The sequence below is a fragment of the Urocitellus parryii genome, chromosome 3, assembly GCF_045843805.1.
Source record: "Urocitellus parryii isolate mUroPar1 chromosome 3, mUroPar1.hap1, whole genome shotgun sequence".
Classification (NCBI taxonomy): domain Eukaryota; kingdom Metazoa; phylum Chordata; class Mammalia; order Rodentia; family Sciuridae; genus Urocitellus; species Urocitellus parryii.
Genome location: NC_135533.1, coordinates 5,238,540 through 5,263,210, shown reverse-complemented (window position 1 = coordinate 5,263,210; position 24,671 = coordinate 5,238,540). Strand labels below are relative to the sequence as shown.

The window sequence follows — 24,671 nt, the reverse complement described above, 5'->3', positions numbered from 1 at the left end:
AAAGAAAGACCTATTAGGTCATCTAGTCCATCTCAATATAGGATATTCCCTGTTCTAAACTCTAGGCTTCGGCTAATTTTCAAATATCCTGAAGGGTAATGCTACCTTTTCTCAGACTATGATCTCATTAATTCAGTAAAAAATCAGATCCTGAAGTTTCTTTATTTAAATTCCACATTTTTATCTGAGAACCTCTAGCTGAATATCCTAGTAGCATGATTCTAATTACCACATTGGCCCAAATATAAGGCAGTACTGGGCAGAGGCAACCTCCTCTATTTTTATAAGGGAAAAATCTGACCTAGCTCTGCAGAGGGACACTCTCACACCTGTCCTTTGGTGTGGCGGTGATAGCATGGGTGGTCTGGGCCTGCAGAGGCTCTTGGGTTGCAACTCACAACTCACTGCCTGGGCAACTCTGGGCCTGTCGCCCCTGTGTACAACGGTTGTCAGAGGTGGCTGCAGATCTGGAGTGCTTGCTGTGCATACCAGCTCTGCCACCTGCCAGCCACAGAACCCTGGCCAAGACACTTCACCTTGCTTAGGGGCATCACCTATAAAATGGGCTTAATAATAAATACCCAGCTGATGGGGCAGTAGTTCAGCCTGTGAAGTGCTAGCCCAGTGCCGGGCACCAGCAGCTCTCCTAGTTAACACATTTCAGAATTACGACTCTTAAGGATTAAGTGCACTATAGGCCTAGGACATGTGGAGTCTGAAAATGTGCCTCTTGGGCTGGGATTGTGGCCCAGTGGTAGCGCGCTCACCTAGCATGTGCCAGGCCTTGGGTTCGATTCTCAGCACCACATAAAAATAAATAAACAAAATAAAGGTATTGTGTCCAACTACAACTAAAAACCAAATATGTTAAAATAAAAAAGTGCCTCTCTACCCCACACCCGGTGTTTCTGCAAAACCTAAACGATAAGGCTGCCCCGTTCCCAGATTACAAACTGATAAACAATGTCAATATGTCCCTCATTTTTTCCCCTAGACTGTCTATTAAACTTCACGTTTTTGTTTATTTTTTTGGTAAATTACTCTTCTTCTTCCTATTTCATAGCATTTATTTAACCATGAAGTGTAATTTATATATATATAGACTATTTTAAAATATAAGACTGGCTTGATGAACAAGATATTTCAAGGCTGCTTCCAGGGGAAGAGCTTGGTCAGCCTGTGAATTACACTGGATGCAATTTTAATTCCTATGCAGGGCTGTGGAATAGAAAGTGGAAGAGCTACTTTGAAGTAGATTTTTAATATCTACTATGTTCTTTAGGAAAAAACAACTTTTCAAATGACCTCCTCTGAATTACCAATGCTGCCTAGGGATCTATCTGACTACTTATGTGTAACCTTAAATTCAGTGACAGTAATAAGGGGGAGCAGAGAAGCTGTCTCGCTTCTGAGCCTCTTTTCACATTGTGGACCAAAGAGGTTGTGGGTTTTAAAGGACTATGAGACCAGCTAATTTCAGACACCACTGAGAAAACGAATGGATAATAGAAGCCTGATTTGGACCAACAAGGTGTTCTCTTGACAAAATTTTATTTGCTTTGGGATTTCCTAGTATTGCTGTTGTTTATAAGAAGATAACCTCAGGGACAGTATTTTTTGAACACGTTTCTTGAACCATAACACCGATCAAAGCACCATGAAGCAACTTTTGTCCTAAACATTGGTTCAGTTTACTTGTACAGCAGTCCTTAATTAGACTGACTTGTCAGCAGTTTTACCTCCCCTTGGGTATTAGGTGATAAAATGTTCTAATTTAGGTGGAGAAGTAATTCCAAGTGTTTTTATTATTTTGGTACTTGTACTTGAATGTGATTGCTTTTTAACTGAAATCAACTTTGAGAATGTACAATTCAAATAGTAGTTAAGTTGAAAAACTAAAGTTTAGAAGTGGAGACCTCAAAACTAACAATCTACTACTGAGAGTAACAGAAGCCAATTTACTTGAAATGAATTAATTGAAGTAAATGCAACTATGTCTTTAGAAACACTAAATACTACTTACAAAAAGCTGGAGGAACTTGAGGATTCTTTTGTGAGTAAGTATATAAAGTGCATTCCCACTGATAGGGTCAATAACTGGCAATCTGTGGATTTTATTTTTGATCAACGAGTACACAGCATCGAAGAGGCTGCGGGAAAAGCCATTAAAGTTGTTAGGAGGCTTTAAAGAAAAGTCAGAAATCTTTGGACTATCCCAGCTTTAAAGCATTTCCAGTGTTTGTATATCATCATAATAAAAGGTTTATCAACTTAAAATACTGTTATGATTTTTTTCCCCAGAGCTGGGGATGGAACCCAGGGCCTCATGCATGCCAGGTGAAGGCTGTACCACTGAGTCACACCCCCAGCCCATGGACAAGTTTTAATCTGGAGATCACAGTATATTTTTAGTTTTTCACAATCTGTTAAAATACCTGAAACACAAGTGCTAGCTTCAAGTCTGTAGGGAGTACTCCTTCGCAGTGTATTTAGGGACCTGGATTAGGGCAGACCACATAGCCCTTGGGGAGCTAGGGTCCTGGGGATCACACAGAGGCCAAGCTAGCTGGTGGGCTCCCAGGGTGGGAACTGGCACCTGTGGCTCCGGCCACCGGACTGGGTGGAGCCACCTTCTGCCTACTCACTGCCTCCCCTATGATTGGCTCCAAGACGGCTATTGGGTGTGTCTTCCTGTTAAGATTTGGAAATGAGAAAAATAAAAAAAAAATTTACCTTTTCTCTCTAGAGTTCTTGAGATTTAAAAATGTCTTCTAGACTATCCTTTTTCATGAAAGCCTTGCAGGATCAGAGTCAGTACTGTTTCTATGCCATTCCCAGGCTCTGTCCTCTTGGACTGCCTGAGCAGGGTGGGGTGAGCTGAAGATTTGACAACTGCACAGCTCCCTACACTGACCCAATACAGGAGATTGGATGTTCAGGACTGCGTAGTGTGACCATCTGCCTAGGTCATGTCAACCTCGTGCGGGAACATGGTTGTGACTTCTCTTGTCCCTAACTGTAATGAACTCAGATTTGGAGTTAGGGAGGCCGGCCCCATTTAGAGTGGAGAATGTTTTGTTTGTTTGCTTCTATTTATCTAACATGATAATAAAACAGATATATGAAAATAAAGGGAAAAAAACTACATGTTTACCTTGCATCTGGAGATATATTCACTAAAGGCTTAAATGTTTCTTGTAAATAAAGCTCTGTATTTATAGAAAGAAAATGCGCAGTTAGTTTACATATTTGCTGTTTGCCGTTATCACAGAAATTCAAATACCCTTCTGTTTACAGAGAATTAAAAGAATTAAAAATCTACATCAAAAGAAATTTTAAAAACTATTCTGTTAATTTTAGGTATGGCAGTATTAAGCAACTTTGATTGTTCTCTGAATGTTGCCTTTGAAGAAAAACTAAATATTTAAAAACAGGATTTTAATAGATATTTATAACATTGGGGGAAAAGTCAAGCAATCTGATAAAAGAGCAATACCAGCTCTTTTATCAGAATGCTATCAACTTAAAATTATGCTCAAGAAATGAAGCATTTACAAAATCCTTTAAAGATAATTTTCATAAGTTATAAGATAAAATTAGTTAATAATAAACTTTGCTCTTTAAATGTTCTTGTTTCATTTTACTAAATTAATGCTCACAACCTACTGAATCCTGGGAATCTTTCCAGCAAATGGAAATTTTCTTGGTAAAGATATCAACTGTAATTAATTTGCTTTCCCAAGGTATGCACACAGAAGGTAGTTGAGAATACCTAAGCACTTTTATTTCTACCAAATACCATGTATGATATATGTAAATATACTTATACCTTGGTCAACAGTGTGTAAAGTATCATTTGATAAGAATTATTGGTCCTGATGTTAAGTTACACAATCACATCATAACAGGCCATATGGATTCCATGTTGACTTAATTCATTCAGCTTGGACTGAGAAAGCGATAATAAATCAAATATATCACTCAACAAAGCCTCTAACTCATTAAAAGGGCCTGCAGAGCTTTTGAGATACTGAGCATTGTTCTCAGTGACCATCATTGTGTATTCTCTGGGGCATACTGTGGGAGGTGCAAATCCAGACTACTGAATTTCCAATCTGAAATTTCCCTTCAGTTGTTCCCTCCATTTCTTTTCTCTCTTTTTCTTGGGAGGGGGTTCTGGCAATTGAACCCAGGGGCACTTTACCGCTGTGCTACATCCCCAGCCCTTTTTTAATTTTGAGATGGGGTCTCACTAAGTTGTTTGGGGCTTTGCTGAGTTGCTGGGATTAGAGCGTGTGCCACCACGCCTGGCTGGTCCCTCCATTTCCATCCAGGCTTTTCCCTGGATACCCTCCAAGGGCTCTTCATTCCACTCAGTCTGGGTCCTCTCACTCCCATCCCACCCCTCTGCCTACTCCACTATCCACTCATGGGCTCAGGAAGACTCATTCGCAATCACAAAACAAGAATTCAAAAAATGGTTCCACTGCAGAAAAGTGTTATGATTGAAAAGGGTAAATTTCAATGTGACAAAAAATAGTGTTCCTGGAATTATTTCCTTAGTTTTTGATCCAAACCATTCAAAGAGTTAAGGCTTACTTGTTCTGTGTTTTGCCATAATTTGGAAAGAAATAAGTTTAAATCAGAACAGACCCTTACTTCTGTGAAGGTCTGGCAGGTCCTTGGAGCATTTTCTGTACAAGGGCAGGTGTCAGGGGCTGGCTCTGTGGTCAGCTCACTCCTTCTACATTGCCAGCCCGAGTGCCAGGCCTGGCTTGTGTGGGTACTCTACATGCCCATTACCAGAACGGGTAGCCAGACTTCCAAAATGAAGACAAAAAAAAAAAAAAAACCAGTATGTTTTCTCTAATGTGTTATTATCATAGAGAAAAGAACGTGTGATACTAAAACATACTTTACACACTAAGTTTAACATTTTCTCCCGGATAGTAAAGATTTTTAGCACCTAGTAGTGCTTACCCCTCCATGTTTCAATCTTATGTTCCTCTAATTCATAAATTTGTACCTGCAAATAAGAAAAATTCTTATTTACAAATGTTAACATATACAATACTGGAACAAATAAACTACTTGGAAAATGATACGGCTTTTATAACAGCATTTTTCTGTTTATAGTTAGAAAATGAGAAGAAATGCAGAGAAAAACATGTATCCAAGTATTAAGAAAAACTTTGGGCTTTATATTTAGATCCAACTGCTTTTCAGCAATTTTGATTTAATAAATCATTGCTGAGATTTGTCACATAGGATCTGGCTGTACTTTATCAAAATCCATCCATTTAAAAATCACACTGTAGGCAGGGGATATTGCTCGGTGGCAGAGCGCTTGACTAGATGTACGAGGCCCTGGGTTCCATCCCCAGTACTGGAAAAAACAACAACATAAAATATCATACTTGTGTTGAGTTTTCCTAGTCCAAAAGCAAAGATATGACCCCAAGTATTAACCTGCCTTGGTGGCGCTCAAGAAATCAGAATGTCGCACGACATAAAATAGAGTATTATAGTCTTTGTTAAAACTTCCTTCTGAGGGCGTGTCTCACCACGACTCACTGTTGTATTTTACGTAGAAATGCTACGCAATAGCATTTTAGGCAACGAAGGACCACACATGTGACTATAGCGTAAGACTATCGCCCAGTGACACGTCTTAATTTGGGTAAAAGGTTCTGCCACGTTCACACAAGAAAGTCAAATGGCCACACACTTCTCAGATGGTGTCCCCTTGTTGAGTGATGCATGACTGTAGTGGACAACTGGCCAACAGTATTAACTGAATTGACTTACACCTTTTAGATGCCCCATGTAGTGCCAGTGAAATAAAGTATACAACTCTGCCCCCTCCTCACGCTCACAAAAAGAAAGACCCAAAACTACACCAGTGGAATCATAAACATCCCAGTGTTCGACCAAGGACAGAAGTGGTTTTCAAACTACGCTCTTACAGAACAGGGGGGCAGGCTCCGCGGGCTCTGCTGCTTACTCACATCAGCTGGAGCAGTCTTTCCTTCACTGGCAGAAAAAAGCCAACACTGAATTTTTTCAATTTTAATCTCTACTTTCTTTTTTTGTCCTTTAAAACCATAAAGCACACATAGCTCTTGCCATGAAATTGCTGGGGAAACTCATCAACCTCTATGCACATTAATAGGCCTGCAAAGATAAACCCTATGGTTTCCCCCCTTATCTCAGGTGTGAGGCCCCATTGGTCTGACCCTCTGGACAAGAGCAGTGGGAGGTGTCCCTGTGCCCAGCCCAGCAGACGCCCAGTACCCTGCTGCCACAGGATGCTCTTGGAAGTCAGTGAAGTTTACAGAACATAGGGTCCACTGACTTGAGGAACTCTGAGAGCGGAACGTGGCAGCTATTTCCCTTCAGCTTTCCTGAGCAAACTGCGCCAAGCCATGAGTATGTGACTGAGGGTAGGCTAGCTCCGTACTGGGGTTAGTAGCTTCACCTTGCAATTCCCTCTTCGTATATGTGAAATAACGAACCATGCACCCCCATCTCATACCAAAAAGATCTTAAAATATGCCCCCTCCCCAAACAGATATATACAGTACCGATTAATAAAATAGTAAGGATCAATGCCACTTACCATAGGTGACTTATAATATCTATGCAGTATATTTATGAAATCTGTGATTGTTAACATTCCTGGAACAAAGAATAGTATGTTTAAAAACAAAACTGTGGATATGGACAAGGAAAATTTAAATGGCAAGTGAACCTCGAATATTTACTAAAAAAACTAATAAAATATACCTTAAGGATCTTAAGCATAGGTTAATACATTTCTATTAATGTATTTTCTATGTCTAATTAGAGATATAATTCTAGCTGAAATTAAACCTGAAATTTAGCTACGGAATGAGAATATTTGGCAAATCAATGGGAAAAAATTGTCAATTGTTATTAAAACATCGAAAAGAGCTAAATGATCTAAAATACTTTAAAAATAAGGTATAGTCTAATAAAGAATTAGGAATATAGGAATATTGCTTTAGGAACATGACCTCTGGAAGAACTGAGATGGTTTTCCACTATAAATAAAACAGTTTTAGGAAAGAGGGTCAACATTTGCTGTGTACCTACTATGTGCCAGAAGATTAAGATATGACCCACTTCCCTAAGGGAATTATTACCTGGGGGGAAGCAGACACAGGCTATTTCAAAATGATGTGCTGAACAGGCACCCCTGAACTAGGGCTGCAAATGCGCATCTGCCACGCACAAGGGTGGGCTTTTGTCCCCGGGTTGACAAAGGCACACAAGCTCTTCAGTTGCTAACTTAAAAGAACATCACCAAAGGACTCCAGCGAAAGCACGGCAGTGTTCCGGGTCTCTGGCAGTCCTGCCTTACCCGTGTGGTGTGCAAAAGCAAGGAAGTCCTGTGACCAGCAAGCAACAGGTTCACCACCTGAGCTCCAAGGGCGCCCTGCACATCCCCCAGCTGTCCTCCCGTTTCAGACTCCCCCAGGCTCGCCCTGCTCACCTACAAAACTCTGCTTTTTACTCTCCCACAGTGGCGCTGCCCGGACACCGTTGGCCACCAAGGCAAAGAAGGCCTTCTTGACCTAGAGAAAAAGCAGAGGAAGGACACGAGCTGGATGGCCACCTGTCGGAGGAGACACCTCAACAGGACGTCCATCGTCTCTCCTCATTATCTCTGATGGCGGGGTTTTATCAGTTTGACAATCTGGAAATCATGTTATTAGCAAAAACCCGCTTGTATTATACTTAGGAACATACAGGGATTGGAGATTGCTTTTTGAAACTAAACAATTCAATTAACTTCAATTTCTTTCCTTCTTGTGACTGAAGACTTTAAAAAAATTTTTTTTTAAGTTGTAGATGGACACACAATATCTTTATTTTCTATGTGGTGCTGAGGATTGACCCAGTGCCTCACACATGCGAGGCAAGTGCTTTACCACCACTGAGTTACAGCCCCAGCCCTGAAGATTTTTTTCGTTAACATAAAGACTTCATATAATTAAAACCATACAAGATAATTAAAGGCTCTAATTTCTACTATATGTGATTAATAATTCATTTGAAAATACTGGAGCTATCTCAAATGACTTGAAATGAAAATTTGTTTTTAATATGCTCAAAAACAAAAACAAACAAACAAACACTCTCATTTCCCCAAGGATGAAAAAAGAAAAGATCTGAAGATATAATGTACTTGTACTTTTATTCCCCTAAACACACTCCGTACGTGCCTATTGTGGGTCAGGCACTGTTCAGAATATGCTAAGACAAGAATCTCATTTAGCCCTCATGACAAATAATATAAGGTAACAGACAGATGATTTATTAATAGTTGAAAGCTCGGTGCTGAAACGATACTCTAAATATAAAATGCAGTACAAATAAGGAAAATGTTTAAATTTTGTTAATAACCGAAAGAAATAAAAACTAAAGGGAATCTAAAGCATCATTTATAGCTGCTGCTGTAGTTTGGATCTTAAATGTCTCCCAAAGGCCCATGTGCTGAAGGCCTGGTCCCCAGCTGTGGTGCTGCTGGAAGGTGACAGAAGATACAGGGGTAGGCCCTGGTGGAAGGAATTAGGAACTGGGGGCACGCCCTTGAAGGGGTAATGGGATCCGGCCCCTCCTTTCCCTTCTTTCTGTCTTTTTGCTTCCCAGCTACCAAGAGGTGAACGCCTACTCTGCCCCATGCTACCCCCATGACATGCTGCACTGCCACAGGCCCATAGCAACAGGGCCAAGTGACCAAGGACTGAAACCTCTGAAACTGTGAGCCAAAGTGAACTTTTCCTCTTTACAAATTGTTTATCTCAGGCATTTTTATCACAGTGATGGAAAGCTGACTAACTGCTGCTAAAATAAGTCAATACTTTGAAGTTCTATCTCCTTATAATTGCTATTATAAAATCAAAGTGGGAAAAAAAAGAAGTGTGTCACATTAGATTGGGTAGAGAGAAGTGAAGGGAGGGGAAGGGAGGGGAAGGGGGGATAGGAAGGGCAGCAGAATAAAACAGACATTATTATTGCTGTATGTATATAGTGACTGTATGACCAATGTGATTCTGCAACCTGTACAATCAGAAAAATGAGAAATTGTACCCCATTTGATTCAAATGCATGTCAAGATCATTGTACTGTCATGTGTAACTAATATAATAAAATAAAAATAAAATAAAATAAAACCACTGGTGGAACCATGAAATATTTTTATATAACCACAGTTGGTAGGATGAATCAACATGCTAAGTGAAATAAGCCAGTCCTCAAAAGTCAAAGATCAAATATTTTCTCTGATATGCGGACGCTAATCCAAAATAAAGGGGGACGTGGGGGAGGATAGAAGAATGATTAGTGACGTAGATGAAGGGGACCAAAGAGGAGGAAAGATAGATGGGAAAGGAAAGGACACTGGAGTGAGTCTGACCCAACCTTCCTACGTATTTATACGAATATACCACAGTGAATCTCACCATTACAGACACCCAAGACATCAACGTAAAGAAACTATAAGTAACTGACATAAAGATCAGTAGAATAGAAGAAAGGAAATAGGGGAGGGACCAGGGGAGGGAAAGAGGAAGTACTGGGGGCTGAATTAGAGCAAATCATATTCTATGTTTTTATAATTTTGTCATAATGAATCCTAATGTTGTGTATAACTAAAAAGAACCAATTAAAAAAATTTAAAAAATCATAAAAACTGGGTGTGGCAGTACACACTTGTAATTCCAGCTACTCAGGAAGTTGTAGCAGGAGGTTCCCAGGTTCAAGGTCAGCCTGGGATATTTAAGGGACCCTGTCTCAAAATAAAAAAATAAAAAAGGCTGGGGTGTAGCTCAGCAGTAAAGTGCACCTGGGTTTCATGGCCAGTGCTGGGGCAAAAAAGGACAGGGGGTGTGGCTCTAACAGAGAGAGAAAGAGAGAGAGAGGAAGTGAGGAAAGAAGCAAAGATATCCCCACTTCCCACTGTGCTGTGGCTTCCCGGTTGGATTATTTTGGGGAGTGGGATTCCTGAAAAGATGTCTGACATAGCAATATTTATAAAATTGAAACCTAAAAAAATATCCACCCAACAAAAGAAAACTTGTTAAAATATGAGCATACCAATGAGAAAAACATATCTAACACTGGTTAAAATTGTATAATCACGAAGAGTATGTTGAAGTTAAAAAAGTTTGACAATAAAAATACTGAGTATAAAATTATATTATATATATGATATAAAATATGTAAAATGGAAAAGATCAAAGAGAAGCAAGCCAATAATTACACTGCTATATTAAGGAGCTGGGACAATAAAATGTGTGTTTCTTTTAAAAAACTGTTATGTTATTTTTGTATAACTTTTTTTTTTAACTAAAAGAGAATGATTTTCTTCATATCCACTACATTAAACCGTTTTTAACCTAGTAGTGAAAGAAATGGGTGAGAATTACAGGGACGTAAAGCAGACTGCAGGATTAACAATGCAGAAGCTATTTACTCATTTGTCGAGACACATTTTGCCTTTTTGTAGAATTATGTATGTGCCTGGTTCACCTGCACAAAAGCAAAGGGATCACTGATGATCAGAGGGAATTCATCAATGATTCTGCACACTTACCTAAACCCAGTCCTGCACTGTGTCTCCTACACAGGAGGGATTCTACATGTGAGTTAAGTGAACTAGCAGGGAGCAGGAAAGAGGAGGTAAGGAGTGCCAGCCCAGTGGGATGGGAGAGAAATGTGTCTCAATGGCATCTATAAATTGATTAAGGACTTTTGAGCCACACTTTTTGTTGAGAATCACAAAGATGTTCAGCCTATTTGCCTAACTACATGGCGTTCAGGATGGTGTGTCTCTTTGAGTGCTCTGAGATTTCCACCTGGGGATACCTGGGGAATCCTTGACTGGCCCTAGAAACCATTATAAAAGACTATGGAGGAAAATTCACCTACAAAGAGACTCTAACACATCAACATCTGATTGGCTTGCTTTTCTAAACTAGTTGGAACAGCCTAGGAAGCAGGGCATCTTTTAAAACCACAAATTGTTTATTGTTTTCTTCAAAATAACACATGCATCAGGAAAAAACATTATTATACTAATTCTTCAGGATTTATTATTATTATTATTATTATTATTATTTAGTTGTAGATGGACACAATACCTTTATTTTATTTACTGATTGATTTTTACGTGGTGCTGAGGATGGAACCCAGGGCCTCACATGTGCCGGACGAGTGCTCTACCACTGAGCCACAGCCCCAGCTCCTCTTCAGGATTATTCATGAAACTCTAAATGACCACAACTATTGAATAGTTACTCCAGGAAGTTCCAAGTTTGGCCAAAATGAAACAATTGAAAACAACCTGTACAAGCCGTAGGAAAGATCTGGACACTACTGAGGTGATGGCATGTAGCCACACAGCCAAGGCTTGGAAGCACGATTTTTCACAGAAAAGACACACAGGGACTGTGATCCACATTCATTCTGGAATTTTCCTGAGGGTACTTTCCAAGTCATCCTCAAACAGATGAATTTCAACAAAAAACTGGAATCTATCAAAGAAGATCAAATAAATTCCAGGCAGGATAAGCACACCTGAGCATATCATAGTCAAGATGCCAAAAACTGAAGCAGAAAGAAAAATCAGCCAGATACATAACCTTTCAAAGGAGCAACAATCAGACAGATGGCTGACTTTGCAACAGAAACACTGACAGTCAGAAGATGACAGAAAGTCAGTCTGGTGACCCTGAAAGCCTGCCAGCCTGGCATGTGGATCCAGCGGAAACACCTTCAGGAGGCACCAGCAAATACAGCTGCTCAGACAAACAGGAGCTGGGAGAACTGTCAACCTACTACACTGCAAGAAATACCTGAAGGGGTGGGGTCCTGGTGCTGGAGGAGAGACTCCAGAGCTCAGAGGACTGCAGGAGTGGGCGAGGCACACCAGGAAAGGGCAGGCACAAAAGCAAGCATGGACTGCTTAGAACAAGAGTACGACACCCAACGGGCAGACGACACGCACCGAAGCAAATGAAACAGATACGCACAGGCAGGAGAGGGGCTGCCAGCGCTAAGCTGCCTCTCTGCTGCCTCGTAAAAACCGCACTGTGTGGGGTGGGGGGGGGGTGAAGTATCATGAGCTGGACAACAGTGCCAGACAGATGCTACCAGGCAGCCGTCAGAGGCTACTCAAAGAACGCACGACTAAAAAGCTAAGGGGGAAAAAAAAAAAAAACGGAATAAAGGGCTTATTAAATTAAATGAAGATAAGAAAGGAGGAATAAAAGAAGAAATAACAGGAAAAATTAAAAACATCACCATCATCATGGAGCAAAATGCTGGACCTGAACCAGCCACAGCAGGGAGGACACCAGGTGAACTACTCAGACGATACTCAGGCATTTATGGTAGGATTTAATCATCATTAATGTAGGAATTACGTGACATCCCGGGACCCTACCAAGGAGAGGCTTTCTCTATTCTCTACTATGGTCCACGAGTTGAATGGATGTGACAACTATATGAGAGCCAAACAAGGAAGCCTTCCCTCTGGGTACGCATTTCTAGAAGTTTCTGGAAGAGACTATCCTGTCTAGGGGGTCTGGTTGGCATCAAGCCACAAATAGCTGAGCATTACGGACTTTAATAAACAAGAACACCTGATCAGAAGGTGCATGAATTAACCCCAGGGGCAGGAGGAGTATTACTGTTAGCTTTATTTGCTAATATTTTGATATTTGATCTTGATATTTAATGTCTATACTTTGTACAAATGATCACATATACATCCAGCAGATTTTTTTTTTTTTCAGACTGGGAATGGAGCCCAGGAGTACTTTACTACTAAGCATATCCCCAGCCCTTTTTATTTTTTAATTTTAATATAGGGCTCACTAAGTTGCTTAGGGCCTCACTAGGTTGCTGAGGCTGGCCTTGAACGTGCAATCCTCCTACCTCAGCCTCTGCAGTTGCTGAGATTACAGGCATGTGCCACCACACCCTGTTAGTTCCAGCAGATGTTAATGAATATTTCCATGCTATAGACATTCCCATCAAATTTCAAGTTAAAAATGACGACACCAATGACTGTTATTTCAGAACCAGAAAAAATTTCTATTTCCCCATGGGAACTTCTCTGACCATTCTATTACCTAAAAAGTCATAGCATCCTAAATGCTGCAAAGCTACTAAGTCTCAAGGCCCTGTAAACAAAACACAGAGGCAGTGGTCCCACAGCACAGATTCTAAATGTGTCAAATACAGCTGTGGCATAATCCACAGACCCACCAGTGCACATGAGGAACCGGTAACGTGTACTCTGGGAGGAGATTCACTGCTGATGCCACACCGGCCAGGGCAGGGAGCAGGGTGAGGAAAACCCCCTGTGGAGCCAGAGTTCAAGGGCCAGGAGGAGGTTAAGAATCTAAAGTGAAAAGTGGCAAGTGGCATTAATCCTACAAGAGAAGGCAGCTCAGCCAGATGCATCACTCCTCTTGTCTGTGGGTTCACTGCTAGATATACTGGACTTCAACTCCCTCACTGTGTTTCTCCACAAACCATCACACCACTGCGTTTCTCAAATTGAAATAATATACAAACATCCCACTGTTTCTGCTGATCTCAAGCACCAGTGCTTTCCTGATGAGCAGGCTTCATGCTGCCTCTAGCCATGTGATGCTGGCTGTTACCTCTGGAGCCCCAAAAATCCTGTTAGTAAATGGATCTGACAGATAACATTTTCCTCTCAGGCTTGTTGGATGGATTAAACAGGATTTTTGGTGTGGGTGCAGCCCAGTACCCAAGGATAGGAGCCCAAACAATCAACACTTTAATTTTCCACCCTGCACTGCCTAAACTGGAAGCTGAGAGTAAATAATTTACTGTTTTAATTTCACTTGTGTGAGGGCTGGGGGTGTAGCTCAGTGGTATATGCATCTGCCCAACATGAGCAAGGTCCTGGGTTCAATCTCTAGCATGGGGGGATAAAAAAACACCTACACAAATTGCTGACCTGTTGTACTCATGGAAGAAGACCAGATTCCTTCCTTCAGAGACCCAGCATAATATTCTGAAGTGCACAAGAGACACAAGCACCTTGCAGAGGGACAATGAGTGCACAGTGACCATGCCTGTTCGTCTGGTGGTTTTGCTGAATGTTGTCCACCACAATGAAGCTAACACAGCTTCTTAACATGCAAACTGCTGTGAGCAATGTGAAATCATCTGGGAAAGTTCTTTCTTATTACAGAAGGCATGGGGTGTTACCAGTAAACCAATAAGCAGAATAAAAAGAGAACTGGCATAATCTTGTTCTAACTTAATTTGCAGAGAAAACCTCTGGGGGGTCTTGAGCACCTCTGAACATTTTGTTCTTTTCAACTGATATGCAATTTGTTCAGACTGTTACCATTTTTAGAATTTACATTTTAATAGGATATTCTTTTTTTTTTTTTTTAGTTCTCGGCGGACACAACATCTTTGTTGGTATGTGGTGCTGAGGATCGAACCCGGGCCGCACGCATGCCAGGCAAGCGCGCTACCGCTTGAGCCACATCCCCAGCCCTAATTTTCATTTCTTTATGAAAAAACTCAGGGAACTGGTTTCTCTGATGCTTTGCTGCTTTCTATATGATTTTAGTTTGGTTTTCACTAAGTTGATTGGAGTGCACCCACACCAAAAAATTAATATTGATAAAAAACAAAAGTTCTTTAAAAATTTCCAATTTAATTCCTTGCTAAATTTTCCACATCAAAGCTTATCAGGTGGATTTAATACCTTATCCAATCTCTGTATAAAACTTCTTAATCACAGTCAAGACCTTCCATGATCCAGACCTGGCCTTCCCTCCATGGCTATACCTGACTGTATTGCTTAGTACCTCCCTCTATCACAGTGTTCCTTCCACTTCAGTGAACCTACCTTCAACTCCACCTACCGAATCCAGCTCATCTTTAACTTCTAGCTCTGCAACAGAGCTACTCACATCACTCCAATCAAAATTACTATTTCTGCCAGCCTCAGCAAAAGCAAGGCACTAAGCAACTCAGTGAGACCCTGTCTCTAAATAAAAATACAAAATAGGCTTGGGATGTGGCTCAGTGGGTCAAGTGCCCCTGAGTTCAATCTCTGATACAAAAAATCACCATATTCCTCCCCTCTACTCCCGTGGGACCAAACCTGCTACTTCTGGAGTTCCCCTTGTGACTCTTTAGGTGATAGCTTCTCTTAAAGTTATCCTCCAACTACAGGGAGTATAACTAGGAGCTACTTTATAACCCCAAATGTTATACAAGACAAAAAGCAGACACAGAGTAGGTGCTGATGAACAAAGGGGAAGGTGGCCACACTGAAGAACCCACGTCGGGAAGGGCTGGGAGTTGAGCCAGGAGCTCAGAAGCAGGCTGACCTCCGCAGAACGGGAAGAGCCAAGGCTAGATGCTCTGGGAGGGGGTGGGGGGAACAATCAGGGAGATTGTTTCAAACCAGATTGTTTCAAACCAGCTGCCCATCTTCAATATTAGTTTCTGGAGAAACTGAACTGCTCCAGATGTGAAAATGTATAGATATGAACATCTGAGGGCTTTCAATGAAAAAGATGGCTGGCCTGCCACTCTGGAGGGAAGCCCACCAAGCCCCCTTGTGAGCAGGAACGCACCCACAACAGATGTTAGGGCTCACTTTTAATTATGAAAGAATGGGAAGCCACACAAGACCCTGAATGGTAAAGTTACAGAAGTCCTAGTTCTCCTCCCTCTCTCCCTCTCTCTCTCTCTCTCTCACACACACACCCCTTACTAGAAGGGTTAAAAAAAAATCTTCCAAGAAGAAATGACAGAGACTTTTTAAAAAAGAATAGTGAAGATCAATTTGGGGAGGGGGAGTCTAAGATCTGCTAACTCAAGTTCCTAAACAAAGAAAGCATTAGAAAGAAAACTGTTGAAGAATAATACAAGGAATAAAGAAATGAACAGCAAGATTTGGACTCCAAATCACACACCTAGTACAATGAATGGAAAAACCCCAAAAGCTTCAGATGGAAAAAATAAAATAAAATCACACATAAAGGGTAGAAATCTTTTTAAAATTTTTTTTATATAGTTGGGACAAAATATCTTTATTTTATTTATTTATTTTTATGCAGAGCTGAGGACCAAACCCAGTGCCTCGTGCATTCGAGGCAAGCACTCTACCACTGAGCTACAGCCCCAGCCCCAGTGTAGAAATCTTAAAAAAAAAAAAAACCAACAGATTACTCTTTGGCAACTCTGATGGCTGGAAGTAATGGAATGATGCCTCAGAATTCTAAATAAAAATGATTTCTCTTATGGCATCTATACACTTAGTGTAGGGGATATATAGAATTTCAAGTAATAGACTCCCAGACATCTTTTCTTGGGAAGCATTGTGCACTGAATGTGAGTCTGAATTTAGTCTAACAGCTAAATGGGCTGTTTCTGGGGAACAGCATGGCAGTGAGGAACAGGCACAAGAGACTGCTGTTTTTATTATAAGCTGTTTTTCACTTAACGTTTAAAACAATTTATATGTACTTTAAAAAAATTCTAAATTAACCATCATCTGCCTTCTGTCCCAGGGAGAGCACGTGCTCCCACCACAAGCCTGCTGCAGGCGGGGCCCTGCTGTGTGCACACCTGCACCCCTCAAGCACTCGGCCCCCTTATGCTCTTTTCTGTAATACTGGAATCTGCTGCTTCCTCTGTTCTGGATATCATATTAATTGGTCCTAAGTACAGCTGAGCTTACTGAGGAATCTTCCCAGGTATTGATGACTTGACCTTCCAAATTTCAAGTCCCTGGAAGTTAGAGTGCAGGCATCCCAGGTGTGCCACCAGCTCCTCAGCTTGGGCCCTGGGAAGCAGAGTCTGCCACAGAAAGTTCTGGGAATGTGATGCCAAGGAGCAGAGAAGAAGCAAAGGGCACAAGGCCAGGAGGGTGAGCCAGCATGGACACTGCAGAGCCGACACACAAGGGCTGCACGACCACTGGGTCTTCTGGGGACTGTCCGCCCCGAGGCAGAGGCGTTGGTCCACTAGCTCTGGCCTCCCCTGGCTAAGGAAGCTGCGGTGCATACTTGGCGTAGGCTGGGTGAGGCGCTATCCTTGGCACACCTGCAAGAGCGAAGAGGGCTGAGCTCTGGGTGGTGGAGTGGAGGTCAAGATGGCCCGCAAGACGGATCCGAGGCAATGAGAAAACTTGCTCTAGGCTGGCTGAGATTTAACCAACATTTTTCTACAGCGCAAGAGGACCCATCAATTCACTCTGCTCTGCCAAACCACACTTCTGCATCTTATCCATTGGGACATCACACAGGGCTTTGCCAACTGTCTTGGTGAGATCCAGATATGCCTCATCCATGCAACAGTCAAAAGCAGAGAAGTTGTGATCTCCCGGGATGTGTGTGCACATGTGTGTGCTCACATGTGCTCTGTGTGAATTCATGACAGGTTCCATTCTGCCTGTTTGAGGACTCTATCCTCTCCATATGACCTGTTTCCACAGTGCCTCTCATTACACAAAGGTCTGATAATCTCTTTTCTAGGATCCCTATTGTACTAAAATGTTACTCATACGGGTAGAAATCAGACTTGGTTTGTGCAGACAGGCATTTTCTGTAATCTCTAACCTCTCTTGGGTTTTATTTTCTGTTAATCACTATTTATTTTGCCTTTTCCAGCTTGAAGGTGATTTTCCTTGATAATGAGAGAAGCACAATTGGAGCCAAAGGGTTTCACTTTCTCTGTACAGCAGCAGCATCAACCTTGAACAAGACCAGCTCTTCCCTTTACTTTTTGCTTGAAAATAATCAAGCACCCCCATGCATTTGTGCATTTTGATTTAAAATCTCAAACTAAGATTAAACCAGGCAGCCCTCTTATGGCCATGCCCTTCTTTTAACTCATGTTTGATTATGTACTCTTCATTCAATATTTTCCATATTCTTTTAGTTTTTGGCAAACAGCCACTTATTTGAATAAATTGTTCTTTTTTTTTTAATTGGCATTATCATGAATACTGTCTGCAATAATTTAAACAATAAAATAAAGTATTACTGCACTGTAATCCCAAGTATAAAGTATATATTCTTCTTTTTTTTCCTACTGGACATTGTGATGCTGGGAATATGTCAGCATTGCCAGCTGGCTCTATTTCAGGCTCCAAGAATAAAGAAGGCCGGCAAGGAATGCAAAGCTGGAGGAGGAAGGACTTTCTCCTTCCTGTCCGCTTGCTGGCTGTGGGCTTCCTGGCCACTGGCTGTGGGCTTCCTGTCTGCCTGCTCCACTCTGTCCTACTTTGGCACTCATTTCCTTCCTATAGCAGCTCTGAATCCAGTCTGTCATTTTCCTGTTATGTGCATAATGGGCTTCCTCAAGCCCCCACGCCCACTCAGAGACACAAGCGTAAGTCACAGGCATGCCCCAGGACCCCTCTTATCTCCATGACACCTTAGAGCAGTGGTCTGAAACCTCAGAGTGCATCAGAGCCATGGTAAAACATGGGTCATTGCACCTCGCTTCCACATTTCTGGTTCACTGGGACTGAAATTAGCCTCCAAATCTACATTTCATAAATCCCTGGCCTACGTTGAAGTTGCTGGGTATGGGAACCAAACTTTGACAACATGGCCTCAGAGGTTGTGATTCACCCAATAAACCTATGTCCAGTTAACATTTATCTGTGTTATTCTGTTCAAATAACTTGTATGGCTTCTGTTTCCTCATAGGACCCTGATACTAAAGACCTTGGCACCAGGAGTGGCTCCCAGAACAGAGCATTTGTAATTGGTGCCCTATCCTTGGCTTACACAGTGCTAAGCTCTTTCTCAGTAGGAAACCAGATTCCTATTATCCAGGCATGCTGTGGCATCGTGACTAAACAAACCCTCTTCTGTGACTGTGCTGATGTCCTCTTGAACCACTAGGCTGAAGTGGCTGCTGTATCAGGTACTGAGACAGAATGAAGGACCACAGGCCTTGGTGTGGGATGGACCCCTGTGTGTGTGCTGGAGCACATGCAGAGACACTGTGCAATCAGGGCACAGACCTGCTGCAGTCATGGCCAGAGAACCAAAGAGGCTATGGCAACCCTAAAGAATCTCATTTCTTACAGCCAAAGGGCTGATGCTTCTAAATAAAACACAAATGTAATTCAGCACTATGCAGATGGCTTCAAGCCTTGGTGGAAAAAGTGGGACCTTTGTGTCAGACACAGGGACATGTAAATGGACTCGAAAAAGCTGAGATTCCTGAATCCGGAAGGTACTCCTGATGCTCCGGTGGCAGTGAGATTAGCTGGCTCTCCAGTGTGTGTGAATCTCCTGTTTTGCTTGAAAACCTGGTACAAGCTTTCATGAGCAGACTCTCTTGCACGGCTGCTTACTCATCTCAAGACAACCCCATTCAGCTTTTGCAATCCTCAATTGGTAACTGGGGATAGGTTCCAGAGCAGGAAACAGGTGACATCTGGGAAGATCTATAAGATTGTGCTATTTTCTACCTGCAGAAACCTGGGAAGTATGTGTGGGAAGAGGTTCTAACAGTGAGGTGGAATTTAATACTGATTTGGTGGAATTTACTGTTATAGGTGGACTATCAGAAATTATTCATTTAACAACTGGTGCATGCAGCCAGAAGTGGCTCTAACCACCTACTGGGTCGATTAACTAAAATCCAGGCATTGCCGGGTCCATGTTTAACAAGGCTGTGATGCGAGAACTTCTGTGCAAGACTGAATGGAGGGTCCACAGGCTCAGGTAGTGGAACGTGGCCGCTCATCATCCTGTGCAAAGTGGTGCTCTCACTGAGCCCAGAGGAACATGTGTGAGGGAAGCACCACACGGGCTATGCTCTGCAGGCCAGGCACGTGGCAGGAGACAGTGCCCGGGCCAGTCTCACTGACTTCAATGGGAATGACACTTCCAGTAGCAGAGGGCCTCTGCTGATGCCAATGACAAGGCAGGCACAGGCACTCATCAAGAGCAGCCAAGGAGTGATGATTAGAATGGTCAGATCCATGGGGATCTCTGCTGCCAGCTGACTGACTACAGTGGGCCTCAAAATAAACAGACCAATTGCCTTCTAAAACGTTAGTTGACCTACACAATAAGAAAAACCCTAAATGACTTGAGTCATCAAACTGGAGAGCCCTGTCCTCCCACCCAGTTTCCAGCCTAGCCTAGCTCATGGACCCAGAGCCCTGGGAAGCAGCCTGGGCACCAACCCCATCCATATCATTTCTTCTCTACACTTTACCACAAGGGACTTGCAAAGGGAAACTTGGTTTTTTTCAGAGTTAATAGATACTAGTTCTGAATGGCTGCTAATTTCTAGAACCCTAAGTACCACTCTGTCTGCTAGTCAGATCATGGCTATGGTCACTAGGTCACATAGATAAAGTCCTGGCCCATGACTAATCAGAAGGGGCACAGGAGATCTGCAGGGCCAGGCTGTGGTTATCTCCTCAGTTTTTGAATGTGTGATTCTGACAAATGGCAGGACTCCTCTACTGGCTTTTTGAAACTCAGAGTAAAGGATGTTGTAGGAAAAAGAGCAAAACAGAAAACCTGTAGAATTTCCTCTTGCTGCTGGGCTAGCAGCCAAATGCAGTGCAGCATCCCTGGGGGGGGGGGAAGTGCAGAGGCTGCCACCACCTGCGGCCACACAACACTGGGTGTGTCTTTCCCAGATAACACCCAGTATTTGCATGTGCTACTCTGACACCTGCACTGAGTGACTCTAAAAGCTCTTCAGAGGGACCAGAGCAAGATCAGGTTGAACAGCAAGCCCAGCTGCTCTTCTGCAAGGGCCTTATGACTCAGCAAGGTCAAGTTAGGGGTGCTGCATGAAGCCTCCCCTGACAGGAAATTCATAGGAAAAAAGATCCAACACGACAGAGTCCTTACTTGCAGATAATCATTTTCCTTTGGGAAACAGTTCCTGACTTAGAACTGGGCCCTGGTAGAGACTGAACAACCAACCATGGGATGCCGAGTGAGCCCCTGGCCTGAGCTCCCCCCTACTAACATGGCGTTCTCTGACCTCCAAGCAAAATTGTTGGTGTGTAAGGCTGGACGTAGGTGTAGGCAGAGCTTGTCCTGCCAGAAGCACGATGACTCACTGCTGACCCCTGGGCCCCCAGGCGTTTCCCCCACCTCCAATACCACAGCCTGGGGAGAAAACTAGGCTTGGTTCACGATGCTTCTCACTCCCCGCCACAGCTGGCACTGCAGGACTGTGGGGATGCCCCCCAGCAGGCACAGCTTCAAACTGTGCATCTGAAGCTCTTGGGATATACATCTCTCAGGACTGAGGGACGGCCAGGACTGAAACTGATCCTTAGGTTAATTCCAGTATTAAACTCATGCAACCCAGCCACAGGATGTAGAGGTGGCCTCTCCAGAGACTCAAGTTGGAAGCAGAAGAGCTGTGTGCAAGAGTGTCCTTCCACCCTCATTCTGGGGCAGTGCAGCCTTTCATTTCCACTCTGTCTGTCCTCCCATCTCTGAATATCTCCTTTTCTGGTGTCCTTGTAGATGGTTGTCTACAGTGCCCAGTTACAGCTCTGATACTTTGTATTCTCAGAATAACTTGGTCATGGTATATCCTGTTCCTGTGTGTGTGTGTGTGTGTGTGTTTAACTAAAAAAGTAATACATCCAACAACCATTTCCTCATTCTTCTCAATGACTACATGGTATTTAATGATATGCCTGTTCCTGAATTTATTTAACCCATCTCTGACTGATGCACATTTGGGTTGTTCTGGCACTTTGCTATCCTTGAGCCATTTTCCCTGTGTGCTTTCTTGGTTCTCAAGGGAGTGTCAATGACAACTGCCACAGTCTGTATCTAGAAAAATACATCTTCAAATACATCTTTGACTTTCCTTTAGCCAATGCCAACCCGCTCTCCCTATTTCCATGGTAATATATTTCAGCTCTGTTCAAGCTTAGACAGTCACAGGATAAATGACTTCCAGGAGAGGAAGTACACACAGCTTCTGCTAATTACGGCAATGACTATACTGGATTGGTGACCTCTGGCATCCAGAAAGCATTGCATTTTTCATGTAATACTCATTTTGGCTGAATTCTAAATTCCAAAGATAGTCAATAGCATGGCAAGGAAAGTACAAGTTTGAGGCTAGTGGGCAACTCAGCAAGACTCTGTCTCAAAACAAAAAAGTAATAAAGACTGGGGATGTAGCCCAGTGGTAGGGAACCCTTGGGTTCAATCTCTAGGTATAATAATGATGATAATAATAATATAAAACAAAATATAAGGGACCTGAAGGTTACCTGGTCCAAAAGGAATTGAGCAAAGTTGTAGGATATAAAATCAAGTTACAAAAATCAATTTTATTTCCATATATTAATAAGAAACAACTGGAAAGTGAAATTAAACACAAGTGACAGGACTGAAGCCATCTGTCTTCTGGTAAGCCCCAAGGAGCAGGCAGAGGAGCTCCAAAGGCCCAGGAGTCCTCTCAAGAAGGGCTATGGTGCCTGTGTGGGAACGAAGGCAGAGGGACCCAGGGCAGGTAAAGGAGTGGGCGGGGGCCAGGGCAGAGCTGGAGGAGCCTGGGTGGCATCTCCAAGGGCAATCCCAGGTAGACCAACTAATATAGGAGAACAGAAGAAGCTAGAATCAACTAGCCTGGATACTGTGCAGCCTGGAGTCTCCTAAGGGCTCAAACTGAGGCTGCCTTCTATGGGCTTTGTTGAAATCACACCCTGTTGGGCTTCCTCCCCAGCCCAGTCCTTCTTCCAATCCTTTTTTGGTTTCTCCTGAAACACATCCTCCATAAACCTCTTGCTCCCAAGTTCTTGACTCAGTGAATACTTCTGAGGAATACAACCAAAGACAAGCTTACTTGGTGCCGACTTACATAGAAACAGGCACACAGATAATAACTGTACATGTATGTGTATACATACATTATTTGGTTATACCAAATGCAGTTGATCATTATAGAGTGAATGACTCAGGTCTTTTCATGTATGCTTATAAGTCATAACTTATATAAAATGAACTTCAATAAACACAATTTTCACAGTGAAATTATCAGGTTCACATTTTCTGCTTAGGGATCAATAAAATTCTCTTTCAAGAGATTACCCACCTTAGGACCTTTCCCCCTGTTAACCAACATTATTTCAAATAGTCATAATACATTCCACTGAATAACCGAGAAAGCCCATCAGGACACATGGAGGGAGGCAGGGCAGCAGAGTGGGAATGGGCATGCGCTCCAGCACCAGCAGACAAGCCCACGCTCACACCCTAGGGCCGCCACATATCTGCTCTGTGGCTTGAGCCCTTAAACTCTAGAATCTATAGATTCAGCTTTGTGACCTAAGTTCTTAAGACTAGAATTCAAATTTCCTTATCTGTAGAAGGAGGGCAGTGATACCACATTCCTTCTAAGGCTGCCTCGGAAATTGAGAAGTTATAAAACCTAGCACAGGGCCTGATGAGTGGAGAGGACTCAATTGTTGGCTGCTGGCATTGCTGAATTTAAATTACCACAGAAATTAAGCCTCCAAATAACATGCCAAAGTTCATGAAAACTGGGTACACTTACTTGTAATGTAGTATCGAAGACAACAAGCTTTGAACTGGTTGGAACGATGTCATAACACTTGTGTGACCTCATGAATCGCATGTAAACGCCACTTTCTGAATCTTCTACTGTTAAAAAAGAAAAGAAGCCACATATCAATAATAATAAAGAGTTCCCTCCACTGAGGAAGAGCAGGAACAGAAAACCCACCTCTGACAACTTGGTGGGAAAATATGAAATGTTTCCCTGTAAGATCAAGGACAAGGCAAGGACGTTCATGCTCACTAATCTTTGTATCGGAATCCCAGCTGGTGCAACAGGTGAAGGAAAAAACTGAAAGGCATAGGGGCTGAGCAGGGAAAAACACAACTGTCTTTATTTGCACATGGAATTATTTTCTAGATAGAAAATACCAAAGCATATAGGAAAAGTTTCCGGATCTAAAAAGAGTGAATTTAGCAAGGTCACAAATACAGGGCTAATAAAACAAAAACAAAGCTAATCGGGCTGGGCTGGGGGGCTCAGGGGTGGCGCGCTCGCCTAGCACGCACGAGGCACTGGGTTCAATCCTCAGCTCCACATAAATGTAAAACCAAAAAATAAATTAAAAAAAAAAAAAGCTACTGTACTTCTATATGCCAGCAATGAACAACGGGAAGGTTAAAAAAGTTTAGAAAAACACCAAATGCCATATGGAATTATGGATCTGCAGGAGGGGACAAAGAGCACTGAAAACGATAACTATGATGACAAACACAAATAATGTCTTTTTTATTATTCAAATCTCTGCAAAAGTCACTGAAACAAACTGAAATAAACATAATGAGTGTTTTGGGGTTTAGGTCATCTCTGCAGGGAACCTGCGCAGCGCCACCACCCGACCAATGACACAAAGATCCAGGAGCCATGCTCCTCGCTGTCTTCTTTACCTGAACCAATGCATCACGGAGTCCTGTTGGGTTTACGGCAAGTCTCTCCTAAACTTGCGCGGCCACACCCCAGGCCGTGATCCTGGCTCCCTAATGGAGCTCTTGGCTTTCTGTCTTATTCTTTTCAACAGCTGTCCACACTACAGATTC

At 42.5% G+C, this 24,671-nt stretch overlaps 1 protein-coding gene across 5 annotated transcripts in view; it reads right to left on the bottom strand.

The window, feature by feature from the left end:
• The window catches only part of Prkag2 (protein kinase AMP-activated non-catalytic subunit gamma 2), a 263,776-nt gene that overhangs the window by 9,895 nt on the left and 229,210 nt on the right, over positions 1-24,671 (bottom strand). For 3 of the 5 annotated variants that reach the window (XM_026413848.2, XM_026413850.2, XM_026413851.2), the window contains 6 exons: positions 23,614-23,720; positions 7,517-7,598; positions 6,620-6,678; positions 4,981-5,026; positions 3,155-3,209; positions 2,024-2,150 (listed from right to left, as the gene is read on the bottom strand). In XM_026413848.2, the coding sequence (XP_026269633.2) occupies positions 2,024-2,150; positions 3,155-3,209; positions 4,981-5,026; positions 6,620-6,678; positions 7,517-7,598; positions 23,614-23,720 (476 nt within the window). The remainder of the gene's footprint in view (positions 1-2,023; positions 2,151-3,154; positions 3,210-4,980; positions 5,027-6,619; positions 6,679-7,516; positions 7,599-23,613; positions 23,721-24,671) is intronic. The other 2 variants (XM_026413849.2, XM_026413852.2) reach the window with 1 other exon arrangement.